This window comes from Carassius auratus, linkage group LG30F (assembly GCF_003368295.1).
Source record: "Carassius auratus strain Wakin linkage group LG30F, ASM336829v1, whole genome shotgun sequence".
In the NCBI taxonomy this organism is placed as follows: Eukaryota; Metazoa; Chordata; class Actinopteri; order Cypriniformes; family Cyprinidae; genus Carassius; species Carassius auratus.
Window position 1 is genome coordinate 1507102 of NC_039294.1, and position 22268 is coordinate 1529369.

The 22268-nt window shown below is 35.2% G+C and overlaps 1 protein-coding gene across 1 annotated transcript; it reads right to left on the reverse strand.

The window, feature by feature from the left end:
- Window positions 1-1064: 1064 nt before the first annotated feature.
- Window positions 1065-22225, reverse strand: tnks1bp1 (tankyrase 1 binding protein 1). Its single transcript, XM_026240399.1, has 10 exons — window positions 22105-22225; window positions 18290-19260; window positions 15616-17515; window positions 6468-6562; window positions 5246-5375; window positions 4366-4531; window positions 4084-4220; window positions 3185-3333; window positions 2729-2811; window positions 1065-2002 (listed from the first exon to the last, which is right to left on the reverse strand). Exons 2-9 carry the CDS (start codon window positions 19243-19245, stop codon window positions 2736-2738), a joined length of 3609 nt encoding a protein of 1202 aa, XP_026096184.1. The 5' UTR covers window positions 19246-19260; window positions 22105-22225; the 3' UTR covers window positions 1065-2002; window positions 2729-2735.
- Between the last annotated feature and the right edge of the window lie 43 nt (window positions 22226-22268).

Genomic DNA, 22268 nt, shown 5'->3' on the forward strand with positions numbered 1-22268 from the left:
GGGGTATTTATGGTTTAATTCCGTCCACAGCAGCAGAAATGGGTTGGGCGTCGATTGCTGTTGATGCAGCAACTCTGTCGTTTGCATTTGTGTCCATTAGACTGCCTCTCAATAGGCCGTGAGTTGGCAGGAGCTGCCCGCAGCCACCAGCCTGCTCTGCTGCCAGTGTGGGTACAGCGGGCACCGACAAGGGGCAAGCCAAGAGGATTCAGACGGGATCAGCTGCTGTCATCACAACCCTGATCACTATCCCCTCTCTCTCTCTCTCTCTCTCTCTCTGAGCCCAAACCCACGCCAGATTTAGACCATTCATCCTCATTTAATGGATTCTTGATATTTGTTTTCTATAATTGTTTGCCCAAGAAAAACATGCAAGGAAAAAATAAAAATATATGCAAAGAAAATAAATAAAAATAAGCTTAATTTAGGTTTCAAATTTATATTTAAAATTTAAATTGCACTTTATAAAGATTTGGTGGATGCAATTTATTGGCTTAATTAAAACGTATGTAAATGTAACAATATGTGTATCCCACTACCCTCTATACTGTATATACTAAATTAAATTCAAACTGCATTTACAAAAGATAGGGATGCACCTTAAAAAAGATTATTATTTCATAAAAAATGAAAAAATAAATAAACACTGAATTCATGTTTGAAATGGATAAATAAATAAACAATGGCTTCATTTTGGTATAAAATGCAACTGAAAGTAACAATTAATTAATATGCAATATTTTTTTTATTCATTTTAAATTCCATTTACAAAAGACAAGGGATGCACCTTGAATCTGTTTTAAAAAACATTGAAATATATATATATATATATATATATATATTAAACAAAATGGCTTTTTATAAAGACTTTGGGTGAAAGGAAATTAATTATCAATAATTACAAAAAAAAAATTATAAATGCCTTAATTTAGGTTTAAAATGTTTTCAAATATAATGCTACATAAAGGACTGTTTTCATAGCCCTGTCTTTGTCTCTACTGAAACCTTCTGATATCTCAGTCCTAACACACAGAAGAAAGTAAAATACACAAAAACAAACTTGCTTCCCATTTAGAAAAATATTTAATCAAGATGATTGTAATTCATCATTCATAATTTATAAAACACAACTCCCATTTCCCAACATTAAACAGGTAAACATTTTCCTCTAGCAGCAATTTACACAGCTGTAGTCTCAAAAGAAACGACTGGAGAAAAAAAGAAACATTTCAAAAGAGCACAATTAAACACATCTTATCATACATTATAAGTCTGATTTCTGTTTGTAAAAGTGCTCTTGGCAGAACTGTAAAGGCACTGGCAATAAAACAAAACCCTGTGAATGATAATCAGGAATGGCACATGTAAACAAAACAAAAACTATTTAGAGAAAGAAAAAGTAGTTTCATGTAGCAATGAACATCTTAAGGTCAGACTTTTTTTTTAAAAGTTTTGGAAACACAATATTTAAATTCTGATAAAAAAAAAAAAAAAAAAAAAAACAAATGCAATAAAATGCCTATGAGCCCTAATGCAACTTTTCCAGTGATCCAACTCATTTAAAGTGCATTGTAGCATGAAGCTAAACTGATTTGTGTTTCTCCACGATCAGAGATCAGAGAACAGAAGATATGCACATTAGGGCCCTGATTGATGGATGAACCAACCTCACTTTGGAAAAAAAGATCTGTTGGATTTATGAATGTAAACAAAATGAAATAACGGTAAAATTAACTTGGTTTGAGACTGACAGTAAACAGCATTTGCTTTTCAGGCACACCATCTCTAATGCTGCCAAGCAATTATGACAGACATTCATGTAAAACTAAAAATGTGCGTAAGAGGACATCATCTTGGCAAAGCCTCCAAACAGTTCAGTCCAGGACTCATCCTCGAAAGATTCTGGTACTCAGTCAGTATTAGAACGAAAGATGATTTGTGTAAGTCGGATTCTTTGGTATCTTTGTGGCAGAGGAGTTCCTCTCAACAAACTGCATCGGACCTGTGAAACAAGACAGCAGGGTTAAGGGCCTTGAACTGAGAGAGGAACCAAATGAAGTGATATAAATGTGGATTTTGTCCCCATCTACTGGAGACGAAGGGAGTAACATGCAAATATTCAAGGGATATTTATTCAGGAGGCTTCATTATTTAAATGGGTCATGGGATGCCCATATTCCACAAGTTGATATGATTCTTTAGTATCTTTGGTTAAAATTGCTCAATGGTAGTGTAAAACAAAATATTTTATCCTGTTAAAATCAGCTCTGTTCACAGCAAGCCATTTTAGTCCATGTTCCTTTAAATGCTAATGAGCTTTGCTGACCCCGCCTCTCTCTTCTTGGGGTGAAGAGCAGACTGTAAACTTCAGCTGCGAAACATGCTAACTAGCATGTTATTAGGAAACACGATTTGCAAAGATGTGACTGATGACAGCTCACTCAGGGCGGGTCTAAGGTAAAACGCTTGTGTCAATCAACAATCGTGGGAGGAGCCTGGGTCTGGGTGACATCACACAGACAGGAATCTGAGATCCAAATTAATTCACGAGATAAAAAAGAAAAAGAAAAAAATCTGGGTGGATATTTATCATTATAGGATGGTTGTGTACACACACTGACAACACAAATTTCAGTTCAAACCACTTGTAAAAGTGCATTTCGCATCCGATGGCCCCCTTAAAAGGGAATGAGAGGACTGGGCGGGTGATTCCAGCTCATACACTGACCTGAGCTTCACGCTTCACTCTCAGGTTGACTCATTCGCTTCTTGGATTTGAGCTCAAGCAGCCAGGAGGGTGAAGAGCCGGACCTGGATTTACATTAATCACAATTATTACATTTGACATAATTCAGCTAATTCTTATTCAATTCAAATCAAGGATAATTAAAGCAATAAAAACAAACATTGAAACAGCACCATGAAATGAATACTTTAAAGACATATGAAATAATAGTCAAAAAACAAGGCATGCAGTTGATTGTGCACAACAGGTTTTTCTGTAAAGTTTTGATCATTTAGAAATTTATCAAATACGATACAGTAGGCTTTATAGAGGCTTTATATAAATCTGCTCCATGGTAGAGTTATAATATGCAGTCATCTGACAATGAAAATGTGATTGCATCTCATTCCATAAGCAATATAAAATAGTTTTTTATGAAAAGTTTCTGGTTACACGTACCGAGTGTCCTTGGCGTCAACAGGGGGCAGCACTCTGGGGCCGAGGGCCATGGTGGGTGTGCGGGGAGAGCGTGCTGGGACAGACGGAGGCGTCTGTGCTTCTGTTGGACTTTCTGTTTCTATCGCTGCACTTCTCCGCTTTAGCTGGGCCTGCGAGAGACAAACGTAGAAATTTAAATTTTACGTTAGCTGATTTATGCTGGTTTTGTTGGTTTTTTAGCATAGCCATAGACTAATATTAAAAATCCTTTATTCCAAAGTAAAATAAATCATTAAAAAAATCAGTTATTTTATTTTCAATTGAATATAATGTTTTAGTAATTAAATAATTGTAATCAATTACTGTTACTAAAAAGGTTGTAAACAAAATATGATTTAAATAAGTAGACATGGAAACCACAAACATCACAATCTGGCTTTGATATAATGCAAATCAGTATATTAGAATGATTTCTGAAGAATCATGTGACACCGAAGCCTGGAGTAATGATGCTGAAAATACAGCTTTGCATCACAGCAATCCGTTACATTTTAAAATACATTCAAACAGAAAAGCGTTATTTGAAATTGAAAAAGTGTTATTTCACAGTATTACTGTATTTATGGTCAAATAATTGCAGCCTTGGTAAGCAGAAAACTTTCTCTAAAACATTAAAAACTACAGCTACTCACAGCATTGTATTTAAGATGGCTGGGTAAAATAAAGTTGCTTTGTCTGCAGAGCAGTGTGTCAGAAATAGAAACTGGGAGTGTGGTTGTGTGAAGGTGTGACTGGTCTTTCATTATTATAGGATTTTTCAAAAGAACGGTCTTTTGAATTCACCAAGCCTAACCCTAACCCTAACCCCAGGTGGTTTAGTTAGTTCATCCAAAACTGGACATATCCCAGCAGAGACATACCATGAGGGCAGAAGGGTCCATCCCAGGAAACACAGGGACTCTCTTGGGCTGGCTTGGGGCTGGAGAGCACGTGACGTCCCGGGACGGTTCCTCTTCTGATTCAGAGTCCGCTCCATTGGAACACTGATCTTTCGCTTCTGTAACAGATCGCTTTTGTTAAATCAGTCAAAGCTTTGTAGAGTTTTTACAGTTGAGTCAGACAGATTCTGAAAGTGTAACATCATGTGACACAGAGCTACAATTGGATGTTGAATGTAAAATGATGCGATGTGTTGACCCCACCTGTGGAGTCGCAGAACCTCCAGTCGGGTTGCGTTCCCTCTGTCAGAGCGGGCAGGGCGGCTCTCTGTCGGACGGCACGTGACGGTCTGGTGCGCTTTATGCTACGTTTCTTTCCCAGTTCAACCTTCGATCGGAAAACGCTGGAGTCCAACAGAGGAGCTACAGACTGATCCAGCAATACACATGCAAAAATATACACAAATACACACATTAAAGGTACAATTTGTAAGATATTTGAAGTAAAATATCCCAAAGCCACTAGGCTAGTGTTATTTCTCTTATTTTGTCCAGCTGATTACTAACAATATCTCTAATGTTTTCAACTACTTGTAAATCATGAGAGAATTCCCATTCTAAAGTGACACGGGGAAGTGCAGTCGCCTGTCAATGATGTTAGTTACCCTTTTTTACCGCCTTTACTGACGTAGAAACCACATGACAACAGTGTCGTGGACAAATGCGGAAGTAGCTTTGCGACAAACTTCAACTAGAAAGAGATGCCGATCTCACTTGTGTTTTACTCGACAGGTGAGTTGTTTTGATTTGTGTCTTTACAGAAAACCTATGCTATTATAACGATCAACAAGATTAGTATTATGTTATTATGGTATTAATAGTATTATCGCATCCTTAGACGAGGACGCGTCTGATCCATAGTCTGATCTCGTCTTTGCATTGACTTTGTATGTAATCTACTCGGGCAAATCGGAGAACTTGCGTTAAATCCATGATTTATCTTCCCGTCTGATTGATGGCCGTCAGCGGTTGGGTAGAAGACAACAAATCCCATCATTCCACGCTCTTTCTTAGTGTCATCAAACCACGCAATTGTTATTGTTTTGGTACACACACTAGCAGACAAGCAATAACTGAAGTATACCTCAAGAAGTGGTAGAGGTTCGAGCTCCTCGTGAACTGTGACGTCAGCTGTGTCTGAATCACTAGATGTATTTCGTCGTCTGGCTTGATTCAGTCTCTGCAAGGCTTGATTGATTCTGATCTGTGTGGGACTGAACAGATAAAAACACGAGATCAAGCCACATGTACAGTAACTCTACCGAGAGAGAAGTGATGTTTGATACTTTTCATGACCACAAGGAGACAGTCTGAGCAAAACTGATGTCTGATGACTGTCTGTGTAAAGGTAAATACATATAATGCAGTGTTGGGAAGAATAGTTTAAACCAGGGTTATAGTCAATCATAGTTAACTTAAGCCATAAAAAATATTTTCTTAATCAAAATAAAATAAATGTTAAATATTAAAAAGTATTTTATTTTAAGTAGTCGCCAAATCAACATTTCTAATTTTCATTTAGTTTTAATTGTAGTTAAATTATTAAAAACTACAAAGACATAAAAAAGCAATAACTACAAAAAAGGGGAAATTTTTTTACATTTAACTAAAATTTTGTTAAACCTAATTTTGAAAAAACTGGGAAAAAAAAACACAAAAACAATTATAATATTATATCAATAACAACAAAACGAAAACTGTCAAACTACAAGCTTTACTGGATCTGTTAGTGTAACATTGCAAGTTATATAATTCATTTGATTAATAAAAACAACATTTATCCAAAGTATAACAAGTTTGGATCTCATGTAGGATGACATCAACCTTGAACACATAAATTTACAGTAATAAAACTATAAAATGCTAATAATTTATATAATAATAATATATTAATAATAATAATAAAGCTAATATATGCTATCTAATTTCGATATGAGGATGTAGAAAAAAGCAGAATTTAACAAAATAATTTAATATAAATTAAAAAAAAATGAAACAAAAAAAAAATGATCTGAATTCAGTTGAGGGTTTTTTAGGAGTCTAAAAAGAGAGTTTTATTATTCCCTCATAAACTGATTGGGCTGCGAGGCTGTGTACACACAACATAAAAACACAGCAATATAGTAATTTTGTCGCCTGACACTGAGGGAAATGAAAATGACTTGCTACTGGAAAAGCCACATTGCTTTGAGACACTGAAAAAGTGAGTAGCATTGTTTTCTCAATAGCTCCACAAATAAAAAGACAACTGAAGGTTTATTGTTGCAATGAAAGTGAAGATGAATCATGCTGTAGATATTTCTTACTCATCAGCAGTGTCGTTGTTTTCAGTTTGTTCGTCGGTTTCCCAGATTAAATTCTCTGTGTCCTGCTCTTCAACTCCTCCGTCCTTCAACTGACCCTGAAGGGTTTAATGAGAGCAAGATGTTCCTCAAAACTCAGATTACAGGCAAGTCCTGCTGAAAACACCAGCTTTATATGTAGTGTTGTGTCACCAGGCTTTTTATCAAGCTAAACCAGCTCGACTAGACCATGCTGACCAAGTTACTTTATAAACAACAAACCACTGAAAAATATTACTATTGAGGTTTAATTTATTTGTATTTCAGTTGCAGAGTTTTTATAGTTATTCCAAAACTAAAGCCTAAACTAAAAAACTTTTGTTACTTGAAATAAACTTTAACTGAAATTAACCAAACTATATAAATAAACAAAATTATTTTATTTTAGATATTTGCCAAGGCAATATTTATATTTCTAATTTTGATTTAGTATAATGATGTGTAAAAATAGCTAAAACATAATATAATACAATGTAATATAATATATATTAAATATATAAATATGAAAAAATATTAATATAATCTATACTATTATCTGAATTATACTGAAAAAGCATTGTTCAGCTTTAATTATTTATTTTCAGTTAGAAAATTTATTGCCTATACTTGCGTTATAAATTCATTCAGTTTGTTTTCATCAAATATTTACATTCCAGGTTTATTGCAATTAATATACAGTATATATATATATATATATATATATATATATATATATATATATATATATATATATATATATATATATATATATAAATTGTTGTCTTAATTTTTTTAGTTAATGATAATAACTTTATCTTAAAACAGATTTTGGACTATGAGGACAGTCTTCTTAATGTTGCAGGTTTTTTACATTTAGCTGGCAAAGAAAACAACAACCAACAAATGAGTGAAACCCTGTTTAGGAAGTAAAATGGTGAACTGAAATTGAAGCATAAACATATTTCAATCAAACTGTAGGAATAATAGTCATCCAAAAGCTAGATATCCCATAGAATAATAAACGTCCTATTGAAGATGAATATCAATAACCAAAATAAAAGATTAAAATATACCACTTACTACAATTTAATAAAATATTTGTTCACTTGCATGTCATGTGACGGTTAACTGACATTGCAAATGTGCTGTTAAATTATTTTGATATTAATTTAAAAATCCTCAAATATATATACTTCATATCAAAGGGATTCAGCTGATGAAAAAAAAAATATATATATTTTGCCGTCATTTCATAATGAACCTCATGGCATGCATGGCACATTCCTGAAGTCAAACTGTTAAAGAGAAGCCCCGAAGACCAAAATATTTGTAGGTCTCATTTTTTTTATGATAGATGACATTTCACCAAATGGCTAGAAGACATACATATTTTGAAAAAGTATAATATTGCAACTGCATGTGACAGAATTTCCGTCACACTTCAGTTTTTGGACCAATTCTCACTGTTTACTAACTATTAACAATGACTTTTGCCTTAGTAAACTTCCAATTTGCTGTTTATTAAAAGTTAGTAAGGTAGTTGTTAGGGTTAGGATTAAAGGATCTAAAATATTGTTGTGCAGAATAAGGCATTAATATTTTATCATGACTAATAAATATAGTGATATGCATAAGCAACTAGCCAATAGTGAGAACTGGGTCCTAAACTAAAGTGTTTCTAGAATTGCATAATGCATATGACAAAATACAACTTCAAAGTGTCAACGTCAAAATAAATATATAATGAATTTATGATCAGAATCAATTCACATTCTGTTGGCAGGTTTGAAAAAACATAGCCTATCATTTTAGTGTTAAGTGATAAGTTAAAACTCACACTCAGCTACAAACACACACACACACACACACACACACACACACACCCCGTTTGTTTTTGTGAAAAGTGGGGACATCCCATAGGCGTAATGGTTTTTATAATGTAGAAACTGTATATTCTATCGCCCTTCACCAACCCTACACCTAACCCTAACCCTCACAGGAAACTTTGTGCATTTTTACTTTCTCAAAAAAACTCATTCTGTATGATTTATAAGCGTTTTGAAAAATCGGGACATGGGTTATGTCCTCATAAGTCACCCTCTCCTTGTAATACCTGTGTCATACCCATGTCATTATACAGAGTTGTGTCCTGATATGTCACAAAAACATGCCCACACACACACACACACACACACACACACACACACATTACTAGTTGCTAGGAAACAAAACACTTCCTCATAAACAAGGTATCTGTGAGCAGGACATTGAGTAATGTTCATTCTATAGAGACAATCCCATAAATATACAGCAAAGACTGCTGGACTACATCCTGATCTGAACACATTACTCAGAATTAACAGACCCTCCCCTGATTCACATCTCTTCTATACTGACACACAGCTGGAGGCTCTTAAAGATGTTGCCTGTAATGTTTTCAGTGTTGAAGTAATGGAAACCAGGGGATATTGTTAGATGCTTTTGGTATAAGAAACATGCGGCAAAAAAGTCAAATTATATTGACAAAGATCAAAATAAATAACAGAGGTTAGGGGCAATCATCTAAAACAATGAATTATACTAACCCAATGTTTTTCAAATCAGAGGCAATAACATCAATAAAAAATTGAATATCTATTAATATTACCAGAAAAAGCTTCATATGGTAGCATTTATTGTAGCTGTCTGAAATGATACAGATAAAGTAAATGAAATAAGTTCTAAATTACTTATATATATTTTACTGGTTTTAAAAAATATACTCTTTTGAAATAATGTTAGATACACCGGCTGATATTTGGCATATCTTAATTATTGGCATTGGCTGGTTGCAAAAGGGGTGGAAAATTACGTACAAAAAAATTCCAAAATGTTTTCCAAAAAGTTCCAAAAAGTACCTGAAAGTGTCCAGAATTTCTGGACAGTTTGGGAAATTATCTGGAAATGTTCCTTCCCTTTTGCCATTCTTAACAGCCAACACCTTTTTCTGTTTAGTCATTGTGTCAGAAGGTTGAATTTTATTTTTCATAACAACTGTAACAATTTCATCTGGCATCACAGCTAAGATTACATTTTGAATATAGTGCCTACCTTTTTAACATTTATCATTCATGCTAATGTTTAACTGAAAACCCGCAGATTTATAATGTACAATACTATTGAAATATTAATTGACATCTATTCATTTCCAAAACATAAATGATCTATGTGATAAAGGAAACTGTAAAAAAAAAAAAAAAAAAAAAAAAGCATAGAAATAGATGCAGAATTGCAAAAAATGCAACATTTTAAAATTTAAATGTAAGTTTAAATGTAAATTTGCATTTACATCGGAAAACCATGTGCATGCAAACACAGATGATGAGCTTTAATATGTGCAGGTAATCACTAGGGAAATTTAGGAGAGGACTAAATTACTGCTCTGCTGTTCTACGAGCACCAGAGTCATCTCATGAGTCATGCAGATTAGATCAAATTAAGCAGCACAATATTTTTTGAGCAGCAAATCAGTAAATTAGAATGATTTCTGAAGATCACGTGACACTGAAGACTGGAGGAATGATGCTTAAAATACAGCTTTGATCACAGGAATAAAGTATATTTTAAATTGTAATAAAGATTCACAATACTACTGTTTATACTGCATTTTAATTATATAAATGCAGCCTTGGTGAGCAGAAGGGACTTGCAAAAACATTTATTTTTGGGTCGGCCATGACCGATAGAAATGCATGTAGGGAAAAAAAGATCCAAAATGAGAAGATAAGCAAATTTACGAGTGAGTTAAAACAAGTCTAGACAGCTCGAGATTGCAAATTATTCCAGAACACTTCACATCCTGTTTAAAATATTTGATGTGTATACACTGACACGTGTGTGTGTGTGTGTGTGTGTTTGGGCGGTGACAGGTATTGGATTTGGATTCTGTCGAACAATAATAATATCTCCCTGCATCATTGCTGAAAGAAATCCAATACTTGTTGTTTCTTACTATACTTCTTAGGTGCTGATTCCAAATAAAGTACCTGTTTTACACCTTCTCACAAAATATGATGCAATTTGTAGCATTTTTACTTTTCGACAAAGTTTTTTTTTCCCCTAAATCAAAAGAAAAACTGCTCAAAGACATGAGACAAATTGCAACTGTTTCTTCAATTCTCAGCTCATGTTTTTTTAATGCATTAATTATTCTAAAGACATTATGTCATGCTTCATTCTGATTTCAAGGTGAGAATTGAGGCCAGTGACAGAAAATTTTTATGCAAACATAACCAGTTCTACTTCATTCAGATTCTTATTTCTTTGACATTATATGGAGTATTTGAACTTATTTGTCCATGCCTTTGCAGATTGTAAGTTAAATTTTGAATACTTCTCTTTCTCATTAAAGCTGAACCTTTTGGCATTTGTTATATTAGTGCAGATATATATAATTTGAAAAATCTTCATTCTTATTTTAGGGAAAAATCCCTGTACAGAATGGAAAATTTTAATTGATATTTTTGCATCATAAAAAGTTTTTCCCCAGAAAAGAATAATTTTAGTGTCAACACCAAACTTTCCAAATAACATTTCTGCCTTATGCATATTTTGAGAGCATGCAGTAAAAATGGATGTTATGTAACGCACTGTTGAAGACCTGTCAAAGAAAGTGTAATGCCTTAGAGATCGGCTGATAGAGCGAGAAGCAACAGAAGAAGCGAGCCGAAACCATTCAGCATAGTCTTACATTATTTGAGTTTGCCGCAGTCATGCGTTTGCGCAGGGAAAAACGCTGCCGGCTTTGCTGAGAGAGATTTCGAAGGGACTGTCGACCACGAGTCGCAAAACTTCTCAGCGGTGAGATGGCCCTCTCAAACCTTCCCACTTGTTCTTCATCCTCCTCTTCCTCACGCTCCTGAGCGGCCGTCATCATCTCCACCGCCTCCTGCAAGGAGCGACGCATGTTGCCCACCCATCCTGACACCTGCGTCTGCGCCTCGGACAGTTTGTTACCAAAGAACTCCATCTTCTTTCACTCAATTGACAAAATATGTTGGGAAAGTCTGGTGGAAATCGACTAGTTTTTGGGTAAATAAATCCCAGATACGAGTTCTAGATGGCGTTATAGCCGACATGCATTGGCATCTCTGTAAGCATCTTGATTTGTGTTCCAAACTGGACCAGATTTTACACCAATGTCCATCACAGAAAGCACTTCAGGTTGTCGATCAATCCTTGACGTTTTTCCAGCATGTTCTTCCGCAACACACACATTTAAATCAATCAATCCTCCAGTTGATCTCCTCCGGTGAAATCTTCTTGTTCAGATGCGGTAGAAACACAAATCCGGGGATACAATCTTCTGACATCCAGATATTAAAGTCTCGTAAGCTTCCTCTTGTGCAATTCTCGCAGATCCCAATGTAAAAACATAGCAGCACTCCGGCAAGCCCACCGCTTACGCCTGACACGCTGCAGGTACGGACAGGTACCGGAAACAGACACAGCCCTCGAATGAGTGTCAACATCCCAGCGCAGAGGAACAGAGAGAGAGAGAAAGGGGGAAGGGATGAAAGAAGATCAAGGACATTTATGTGACACTGCATTTGAAATAGAAAAATACAGAGAGAGAAAACAGGAAAAAGTTTTATGTGGGAACCTTTCTGTATCCCTGAACTGTGGAAGAGCAATGCTAAACCACAAAACCCTTATGCAAACCAATGCTGGATCAGGTGCTTTATACTTGACTGTGCATTACTTTGACTATTTGTCATGACTAACAGGCAGTGTTTGTCTAATATGAGCCATATATAGTGTGAGTGGCTGTAATAAACTCTCCTTGACCAGCTGTTACGCTTAGAGTATAAGTATAGGTTTAACTGGAGGACATTTATTCCACACGAAATAATCATACAGGATAAGAAACTATGTAGTAGCCATTGTAAGTATGAAATAATGATGGGAAGGATATTGCATGAATTGGCTTTCACAATGCATTCTGTGATAGATGGATGGATGGATGGATGGATGGGCCGCTCAGGAGCGTGAGAAAGAGAAGGATGAAGAACAAGTGGGAAGGTTTGAGTGTGGAGTGGAATGGATGGATGGATAGATAGATAGATAGATAGATAGACATTTCCTTAATTACATATAAAAATATTAATATTAAATATTTCAGAGACTTTTTTTTAAATCTTACACCGCATGCATTTAAAAGGCATGTATATCTTTACACTTCCACTGACCACATCTAACCACCTAGCAATGGCATAGAAGCTAAAAAACTTAAATATGGACTGATTCTATGTCAACTTCAAGCACTTGGAAGCATGAAAACAACAACAACAACAAAAAGTTGCAAATATAACAAGAATGTTTGTGAAAACTCCTGAGCATAAAATCCTCTGCCTGATTTAAGCAATAGTGTTTGTTAAACTTAATGACACTTTTGGTTAAGTAAAGCACTGGTTTGCTTACTAGGCATTTGCTAGTAATTTACTAGTTACCTGAGAAAAGTAATCTAATCATGGAGCTAACTCACAACCGTTGCAGTACATACTGTATCATGACTCTAGGTAAGATGAACACTGCTCAAGAGAAGTGAAATTAAAGATGTTTCCTCAGGCGAATAAAAACTACTTGAGAAACAGATCCACTTGACATTACTGAGAAATTATATTTTATAACCTTTTCTGAACAGCTCAAAAGGCTTCCTGTCACAAGAGCTTAAGAGGTAGAAATACTGTACCATACTGTAATCATAATGAATTTCATAGCAACCAGGAAAACATTCTCTTTTGTTATGATATTACTTTACTAAGCATATGAAAGAACAATTTTCACCTGGCAGACAATAAACCAGGCAAATCCTAATAACCTTATAGAACTAAATTAAATCTAGAGTACGCCAGCCATAAAATTCTCTGAACATTAAAAAGACATTTATAATGTTACAAAAAAATTTTTTTGTATTTCAAATAAATAATTATACTTTATGTTCAAAGTGTTATGTTTTATGTTTAATTTTATTTAATATTTTATTTAATATTTTACCATATTTCAGCCTTTTCAGAAACTTTTTATTTTTATTGAACCTTATGTCTCGCTGGGCACAACAAAATAGCAACAAAAAGGGAGTTTAACAATCATATTTCTTAATCAATAATCAAAATAATGGCAATTTGCATGTGAACAACTATAGAGGTTGTGTTTAACAATATTGGAATAATTATTATTAATAAATGTAATATATTTCGGAAGCTTTTTAACTTTTACATTTATTTATTTTATATTATAAATGTTAATAGGCCTATAAATAAAAACTTGTGATGCTGACATTTATACCACTCTTTTAAGAAAATGTAAACACAGTATTTTTATGAACTTTATTTCATTAAGTACCCTCCAAGCCAACATTCAGATGGATGCTGAGAAGATGCTTCCGTGAACAAAAGTGTAAACCAGAGAAATCCCACATATGCACAGATATTTTTTCTGATGTAAACACACAAAGAACCAAGAAAGTCTTAATCTGTAGATCTACAAATTTAACCAGTAGTTCACATGAAAATATGGAAGCCATTATAATATATATTATAATATATTCAAATGATTCTATATCATTGCAAATTTGCTATTTCTGTTTAAAACATTTTGGAGTTTTAACTGTAGGATAATTTGAAGCATAAACCTCCCCCCCCCTCCATTTTTTTTTCTCTGTTTTGCTTTGCATATGAAAGTGAACATCCAAACCAAGAGGGCGTTGCAAATAATTTACATGAAGATCGGAGCAGAGAAACTTCCTGTCTTGCCCCAAAACTTATTACAGGAATCAAGCTGTGGTGCTCACTAAACTAAAATATATAGCAGTCGATAGGTGTTGTTTGAAAATGCCACAGGACTGACTCAAGGACAAGTGTCATGTAAGAATAAACACATCTTTATACACACACACCCAACACAAAGCAGCATCGCCTGCAGTGACATCACTCTGTGCCGTCATAAGACACCAATGGGAAATTCCAACATGACACGATCAATGGAAACAAAGGCCCTGCCCTGAGGACGTGGATCAACCCTACCAGAGCAACCCTTTCAGCTCGAACCCTGACTGTGAGCTCAGCTCTGTTGAACATTGTATTTCACACTGTTAAGAGCCCTTAAAAACAAAATGTGGGACTGGTAAAATGTTTACAATGACATAACATTTTAGTGATTAATATTTTGATTGCAAAGTCTTTCAGTACATCTGGTTACCTTTGAATGGCTGGTTATAAAGGCAGGTGTTGTTTGCCCACATAATGTATATAAAGACTAGCAGGGGTTAATTGCTAAAGCTAACCAGCTAGTAACCCCCTATTGGCTGCTGTGTGCATGAAACTACTGAAATCCAAAAAGGCCAAAATTGTTGAGTGTGTACAACTAGTGTTTACAACCAGCTGAGATTAGAGGGGCCCGTTTTCATTCAGATTTCAGTATATTTAATATAAGTGTTTCTGATTGCATGAGCTGTGTTTGAAATGCAGATAATTGCACACCTATGATTGCACATTATATATATAGGTGCCAAGTTGCTACATTGATTTAGTCAAGCTAATAGACAAAATATTTTTTTAATCAATTTATGAATGTAAATATTTCCTAATATTTTTTTATAATCATAATTATATACTCTATATTACATTATTTTATATTGATATTTTATATATTATTATTTACATTTTTGTATATCATCAAATATTTAATATTATTTGTATATATTTTATAGTAAGTGTATATTTTATATAAAACATTTAACATTTTTATATACTTTTTATATTACTATATTTCTTCTGATTATTATAAATCATAAATGTAAATATTTTGATATATAGTTTTAAACTTTTATATTGTTATATTACATCATTTTTATATATTACTTCCAATATATTTTATATTCTTTTTAAGATATTTTTATATATTATTAAGATTGGACAATAAATACACTGATTATTATTAATAAATGTAGATTTTTCCAACATAATTTTTTACTTTTATATTTTTAAGATGTGCTTCAAATGTAAAGTCTCTTGTTGGTTATTGTTTTATTAAAGTCAAATATACATTACAGTGGAAATCTATAACTGTATTGCAGTGTTTTATTAACCACCACTTGTCTTACCTCATCTGTTTCTGGCTCCAGAAGGTCCCCTGGTTTGGACTCAGTTTCTGCCTCAAATAAATATGTGTGCGTTCTGCTTTCTGTAGAGTTGAGTGGACTGGAAGCTTCAGGTTCAAATCCGATCAGATCATGCACAGACACCCGATCTCCGCTTGGTTCTTGGGGTCCAGGATGACTGGACTTTGATTCTGGCTGTAGACTGTGGTCAGGAGCAGCAGGAGTTTCTCTGGATGGAGACGGAGTCGAGGAACGTCTCGCCCTTGTTCCCCATCTTCGGGGTTTCACTGAAAAGTCATCGTAAGTCACTTGTGCGAGTCGAGGCGAGACGTCAGCGAGCTGGACGGAGGAGACCAGAGTCTGTGACTCCTCCACGTCAAAAGATATCAAATCATAACTCGTAGGAACTTCCTTTCGTAATCTCTCTGCTGCTTCACACGTTTCCATCTCCATCTCATGTTCTCGTACCTGTCTCCGTTTTTCTTCTTCTTTCTGTCTTTCAAACTCTTGAGTTCTTCTTCTCTCTTCTTCTATCTCTTTTTCTTTCTTTAGTCTCTCTATTTCTCGTTCTTGTCTCAGTCTTTCCTCCTCTTTCTGTCTTTGAATTCTTTGTCTCTCTTCTTCCATTTCTTTTTCTTTCTTTATTCTTTCTAATTCTCGTTCTTTTCTCAATCTTTCCTCTTCTCTCTGTCTCTCCAATTCCTGAATTCTTCTCCTCTCTTCTTCTATCTCTTTTTCTCTTCTTATTCTCTCTAATTCTCGTTCTTTTCTCAATCTTTCCTCTTCTTTCTGTCTCTCCAATTCCTGAATTCTTTTCCTCTCTTCTTCAATCTCTTTTTCTCTTCTTATTCTCTCTAATTCTCGTTCTTTTCTCAATCTTTCCTCTTCTTTCTGTCTCTCCAATTCCTGAATTCTTCTCCTCTCTTCTTCTATCTCTTTTTCTTTTTTTATTCTCTCTAATTCTCGTTCTTTTCTCAATCTTTCCTCTTCTCTCTGTCTCTCCAATTCCTGAATTCTTTTCCTCTCTTCTTCTATCTCTTTTTCTTTCCTTATTCTCTCTAATTCTCGTTCTTTTCTCAATCTTTCCTCTTCTTTCTGTCTCTCGAGTTCCTGAATTCTTCTCCTCTCTTCTTCCATCTCTTTTTCTTTCTTTAGTCTCTCTCTTTCTCTTTCCTGTCTCAATCTTTCCTCTTCTTTCAGTCTCTCTTCTTCCATTCGTTTTCTTTCCTCCATTTCTCTTTGTCTCTTTAACCTCTCTTCTTTTTCTCGTTCTTGTCTCAGTCTTTCCTCCTCTCTTTGTCTCTCCAACTCCTGAATTCTTATCCTCTCTTCTTCCTTTTCTCTTTCTTTCATGACTCTTTCTTCTTCTCTCAGTCTCTCTTTTTCTTCTTCAATCCTTCTCTTCTCCTCAATCTGCCTCTCCCTCTCTTTTTCGGCCTGCCTCCTCTTCTCCTCCTCTTTTCTTTCTTCTTCAATTCTTCTCTTTCGTTCTTCTTCTTGCTTTCTCTTTTCGTCCATCTGTCTTTGCTTTTCCTCTTCCTGTTTTCTCTCTTCCTGTCTCTCTATATCTCTTGCCTTCCTCTCCTTCTCCAAAAGTCTTACCCGCTGTTGTCTTTCTTTCTCTAACTGCTCATCTTTTCTCTGTTTTTCTTCTTCTTCCCTTCTCTTTGTCTCCACATCTAGGCTCATCCCAGCCCTTTGGTAGACAGGAACAGGGACATAGTCCTCCTCTTCATCTTCATGGTCTTCCTCTTCTTCTACACGCTCCACACTAGCAGCAGAGTTCTTGATTTCTGCTGTACTTACAGGCACCTTCTCTATCGCTGCAGGTTTTTCAGATGATCTCTCATTTGGAGTCTCATCTGAGGTCCTTAGTGTCTTCACAAATGGTGGACTGCAAATGTAAGAGTTTGGAAATATGTTAGAGTTTTGAAAATAAGGACAACATAAAGCTAGAAACATATATAAGTATACATACTTAACATTCCTGCCAATATTTCCATTGGCCCCACCATAAAATAATTTAAATGTATTTGTTTGCTAAGAATAATATTTATATTTGTCATTAAATGTTTGTTTTTTTGTTACTGCCACAGTAGGCCAATGCAAAAAGAATATTTGTAACAAATTACTCAGCTACATTATTCATAAAAACACTGTTTTCTGATAAATGATTGCATAAATCATAATTGATTGGTTTATACTGATGTTTTGAAGACTATAACAAATCCCTTTAGCAATTTTTAACAAAATCAGTTAGTCAGCTAGATAACATTATCTTGGTGACAAATCAGCAAAATTGACAAAAATCAAATGTTTAGGTTAGAATCTAAGGATTCTAAAGAAAAATCTTGATGTAAGTCTACTACATAAATAAAGATAGAACATTTTGTCACATTTTAAACTGAAACATTAGGTCCGCAATTATTCAGAGTTTGTTTTTTCTTTTTACGAATCTGCTGAATGAATGGCTCATTGACTTATTCTCTTGTTTTATTCCTGAATGATTCAACGCTATTTTGATCACCGGTGTGATTGTAGGCTACGTGTCAAATAATGAGTCATAACAGACATAGCTGAAGCAGAACCATAGCTGAAACGTTTTCTAATATGATTGAAATACAAGTATCGAGAGAAAGATGAAAAGAGATGAAAATTAAACAGAAACCTTTTAGGAGCACCAGTGGATGGCAAGCGCGTCCTTGGTGCGTCCAAGCTCAGATTCTGGATTCTCTGTTTAATATCAACAGATATTTCAGCAGCTGGATTGTCTCTTTTGTTGAAAGTGTCCCTGCACTGAGTTGCTGTAGATCGATCAAAGAGAAGGCTGATCCGTCTCTTAATGCTGCCTCCGCTGACATCCTCGTCTCCCATCTCTCCTGTATCCACCGGAAGCTTCGAAGGCTTGGACTCAGAAGGAGAATGTGGTGGCCACTCTTTCTCCGTCTTACTGGTTTCAGCATCTCTCCTCACCTCCTTCTCGGGTTGAGACATTGACTCGAACTTGGAGGTCAGCTCAACGGAGAGACGATTTCGAGGCGGCCAGCATCGTGAAGACACTTTGACATCTGTTTCAGTCTTGGCTGCTTCTTCTCTGTTCTTCTGCGTGAGAATCTGTTGATCCTGAGAACCCAAAGATTTTGCTCTGCTCCTGGGCTGAACGTTCTTCAAATCTTCAGCGGTCACAGCAGGCTTTGAGTTTGGAACAGTTTGGTTATTAGAACCAGGACTCTTAGTGGGTTCTGGTTTAGGCTTAGCCAACAAGTCAGGTTTTGGGCTGAGTGGGACGGGTTTAGGAGCTGCAATTTTATTAGACCCATTTACTGTGCCATTTGAGCCTGGTTTTTGGTATTCTGATAGATTTGGACCACCAGCACCAGTTTTTTTGGTATCCAAAAGCGCTTCAGAAGAGGCGGCTCGATGGAGCTCTCTGCTAAAGGCCCGGATTGGGCGGACGGTGGCGTTCCTTTGCAGAGCAAATGGTTTAGGCATGAGGTGGGGTTTTGGGCGCAACGCTGGCTTCCCAGTGTCTCCAGGGAGTGCAGAAGCTGAAACTGAAGGTTTGTCTGGGTTGATGAGCGATTGGCCCATTTCCCTTGTGGTCGCCTCCACCCATGCAGCCATGACTACACACTGCACCTGGATGGGGAAACAAAAGAGAAACACCCCTGTGGGATCTCAGTGGTATTAACATACATCTTTGGGATGTTACCATAAACATGCTTGCAAAAGATTGACATGTTTGAATAAAGAAGAAGAAAAAAAAAATCACAATATAAAATAATTACAAAAAGCATATAATTAACATAAAATAAAATACTTTTAAGTAAATTCTCTAATCAAATCTTTTCTCATCATTCATTGCATTTTTTTTATCACTGGTTGAGTTGAGAAACTCTGAAAACTTGTGTCAGTGATTTATGCATGCAAATGTGTCTGCAAAGGGAAAAAACAAAACACTGTGATTTGATTTTTCAAATAAAACAGCTTGAGTAAGTTACTGTTTTAGTCTTTAAAGCTTCGTGTTAAATTCAGTGTGTTACTTGATGTTTCTTCGTAATTATTTGTAAAATTTACTAGCAATTTGAAAATGTAAAATTGTTCCATCACCAATTATTTTTCAATGTCAGTGTAAGTAAGTATTACAGTTTAGCAAAATACATAATTAACTTTAACCCATTTATAACTTATGGACTGATTTTTTTATTCATCTTGAGGAATTTTCAAGTAGGCCTATATCTTAAAAAGCTAATATATATATTTTAATAAAAACTAAAAATTAACACCTATGAAAATTTTAGGCAAGCGTGTATAGCAGTCATAAAAATCTGAGGGTAAATGTCAGTCAGATTGCTAGGCTTTGGTCTGGCACTTTTCAAATGAAGTGCCATTGCATTTATTTTCTTTTTTTATGGTGACATATTCTTTCCACTTAAAGCAACCTAAAAACACCCACACATTGTGCTGATCACTTCAGTGGTTAGCAAGACAACAAGGAATCCTCTAAGCATCAATATGAATGCAGTATAAGTGAGATAAAGAAAGTGTTACGTGATATCCATGAAGTAGTCAAATGTCTTTGGATGGTTTAATCAATTCTAGAAAGATTTGTTTGAATGTTCTAAGTCAGCTCTTCTGATTTAGATCACTAAGTAAATAAATAGTCACGTAGTGGACACTTTTAAGCATCATGAAGCATTTTCACTTTCAGTACAGACAGAATGAGTTGTTATGGCCTGTTAGTTGTTACATTGCAACTTCCATGCAACTGCTACACAGCTAATGGAGATCTCTAGAGGTATATCCGAACTTTTTGGTGGAGACAGAATGAATGAATCCATGAACACTTCAAAGCAGCTATAAACATATTAATACAGTGCTCTCTGGGATAGACACAAAAAAAGGCCAATCCAGTTGGTTGAGCTCTTGGTTGAGTCCATGTTACTCTGGTTGGGCTAGATTTTTAAGTTTCTCCATCCAACATGAGTTACTCAAACAAGAAACGACTAGACGTTTGACTGCAGGCTATTTATACACACCCTGCATGACCCACAAAAAATGACCAGCATCACTTTCACCTGATGTGTGACTCTGATATCAGCAGTCTGCATGCAGATACATGGAGAAATCAGCAGTCTGCATCACATGGAGAAATTAACTGAAGCAATCCGAATGTTGACATTTCGAAACCGTTGCCCATGTTCTCTTATCATTGAGCAAAACTCATAGTGCAAAACAAGTTAGAGCCTGGCTTGTTGTGAGAGCTTTGAAGAAATCCCTTCCCCAGACTGCAAACAAGGTTAGGCAAAGCTTTGTTAACTTCCTGTACTTTCTGACTTCCATTGGCCACAAATGCTTCAGGCGAAGACACTGAAACATTACCCATGGGTGAAAAAATGCTCACATTTCGGCTTGGTGTAAATTGGTCTTCGTTCAACAAACCTGTCTAACAGCAAGCCAGTATTGTCAGATGAGAAATAGCTAGACGAAATGTGTTATACTTAAAATATATCGCAATACCTATAGCTGACAGCCAGCAGTTATCAGACAATCCCTTATCGGTATTTATTGGAGTTGCTGCCAAAGCAGCATTTCTATGCAAGATACTGAAAATGATAGCTTAATTACTTGAAAAACCTCAGAACCACTAAAATAATTAGATTATTATTACTTTTTCTGCTTACTGAGATCCAATCCTTTTGACCTGGGATGGTCAAAGGACAGAGCTAATATTCAAAGGAAGTAAGTTCACAGCATGTAAGTAGACCTGCAGAGCTTTCTCTCACCAGGAACATATGCAAATTATTATGCACAAATTTACATGCTGTGCTTGTAACATGGCCAGTGCGTGTCTGGAGAGGAGCAATATAACCTCCTTTTGTTCATCAGCCGGGTTTATTTATTTAACCTCATTTCTGTCATGCTTCTCTGAATTTACACAGTTAAATTTCACAATAACCTATACGTTGGAAACTTTACTAATAACCCATGACATTATATAATTTATTATTTAATCTATTAAATGCACAATCAAATATATATATATATATATATATATATATATATATATAATAAGGATAGATATATTCATGTAAATGAGCTATTAAAGTTAAGCATTATATAATGTTATCCACTTGTTAATAAGGCTTTTACATACATAAAAAGCAAAACGTGGGGAAACAGAAAAAAGAAACGCTTATATAACAGGAGCACAGTAATCTGCACCTGTTGGTTTGTAATAAGTAACTTATGAATAAGTGCCTCTTACAATAAACCTGTATAAAGCTGTAGAATTCCCAGCTGTGGGAAAAAAGCATTTTTTTTCAGTTTAGTCCGGAGGTACTATTAATGTTACAGAATGATTAACAAAATAAATATTACAACCGAAATAAGTATACAGTTTATTTACATTAGAGAGTAAATGAATGATGTCATTGGCATATTAAATACACAAATAAACAAGTTAAAATAATGTCAATTTACCTTTATAGTGATATTATTATTCCATAAGATTGTACATAAAGATTCCAAGCTCAAACACAGGTCTGCGGCTTTTTGGATTGTAGGAGTGCAGCTCAAACTTTAAAGAAAAGAGGGCGGGTCCCAAATGCATGAATCCTACGATGGCGACTGTTTATCTCATGAAT

Coding starts and splice junctions, on each gene's coding strand:
- tnks1bp1 (XM_026240399.1), bottom strand. CDS start 19,245: ATGGCTGCATGGGTGGAGGCGACCACAAGGGAAATGGGCCAATCGCTC. Junction 17,516..18,289: donor TCCACTGGTGCTCCTAAAAG/GTTTCTGTTTAA, acceptor TTACATTTGCAG/TCCACCATTTGTGAAGACAC. Junction 2,812..3,184: donor GTTGACGCCAAGGACACTCG/GTACGTGTAACC, acceptor ATGTAAATCCAG/GTCCGGCTCTTCACCCTCCT.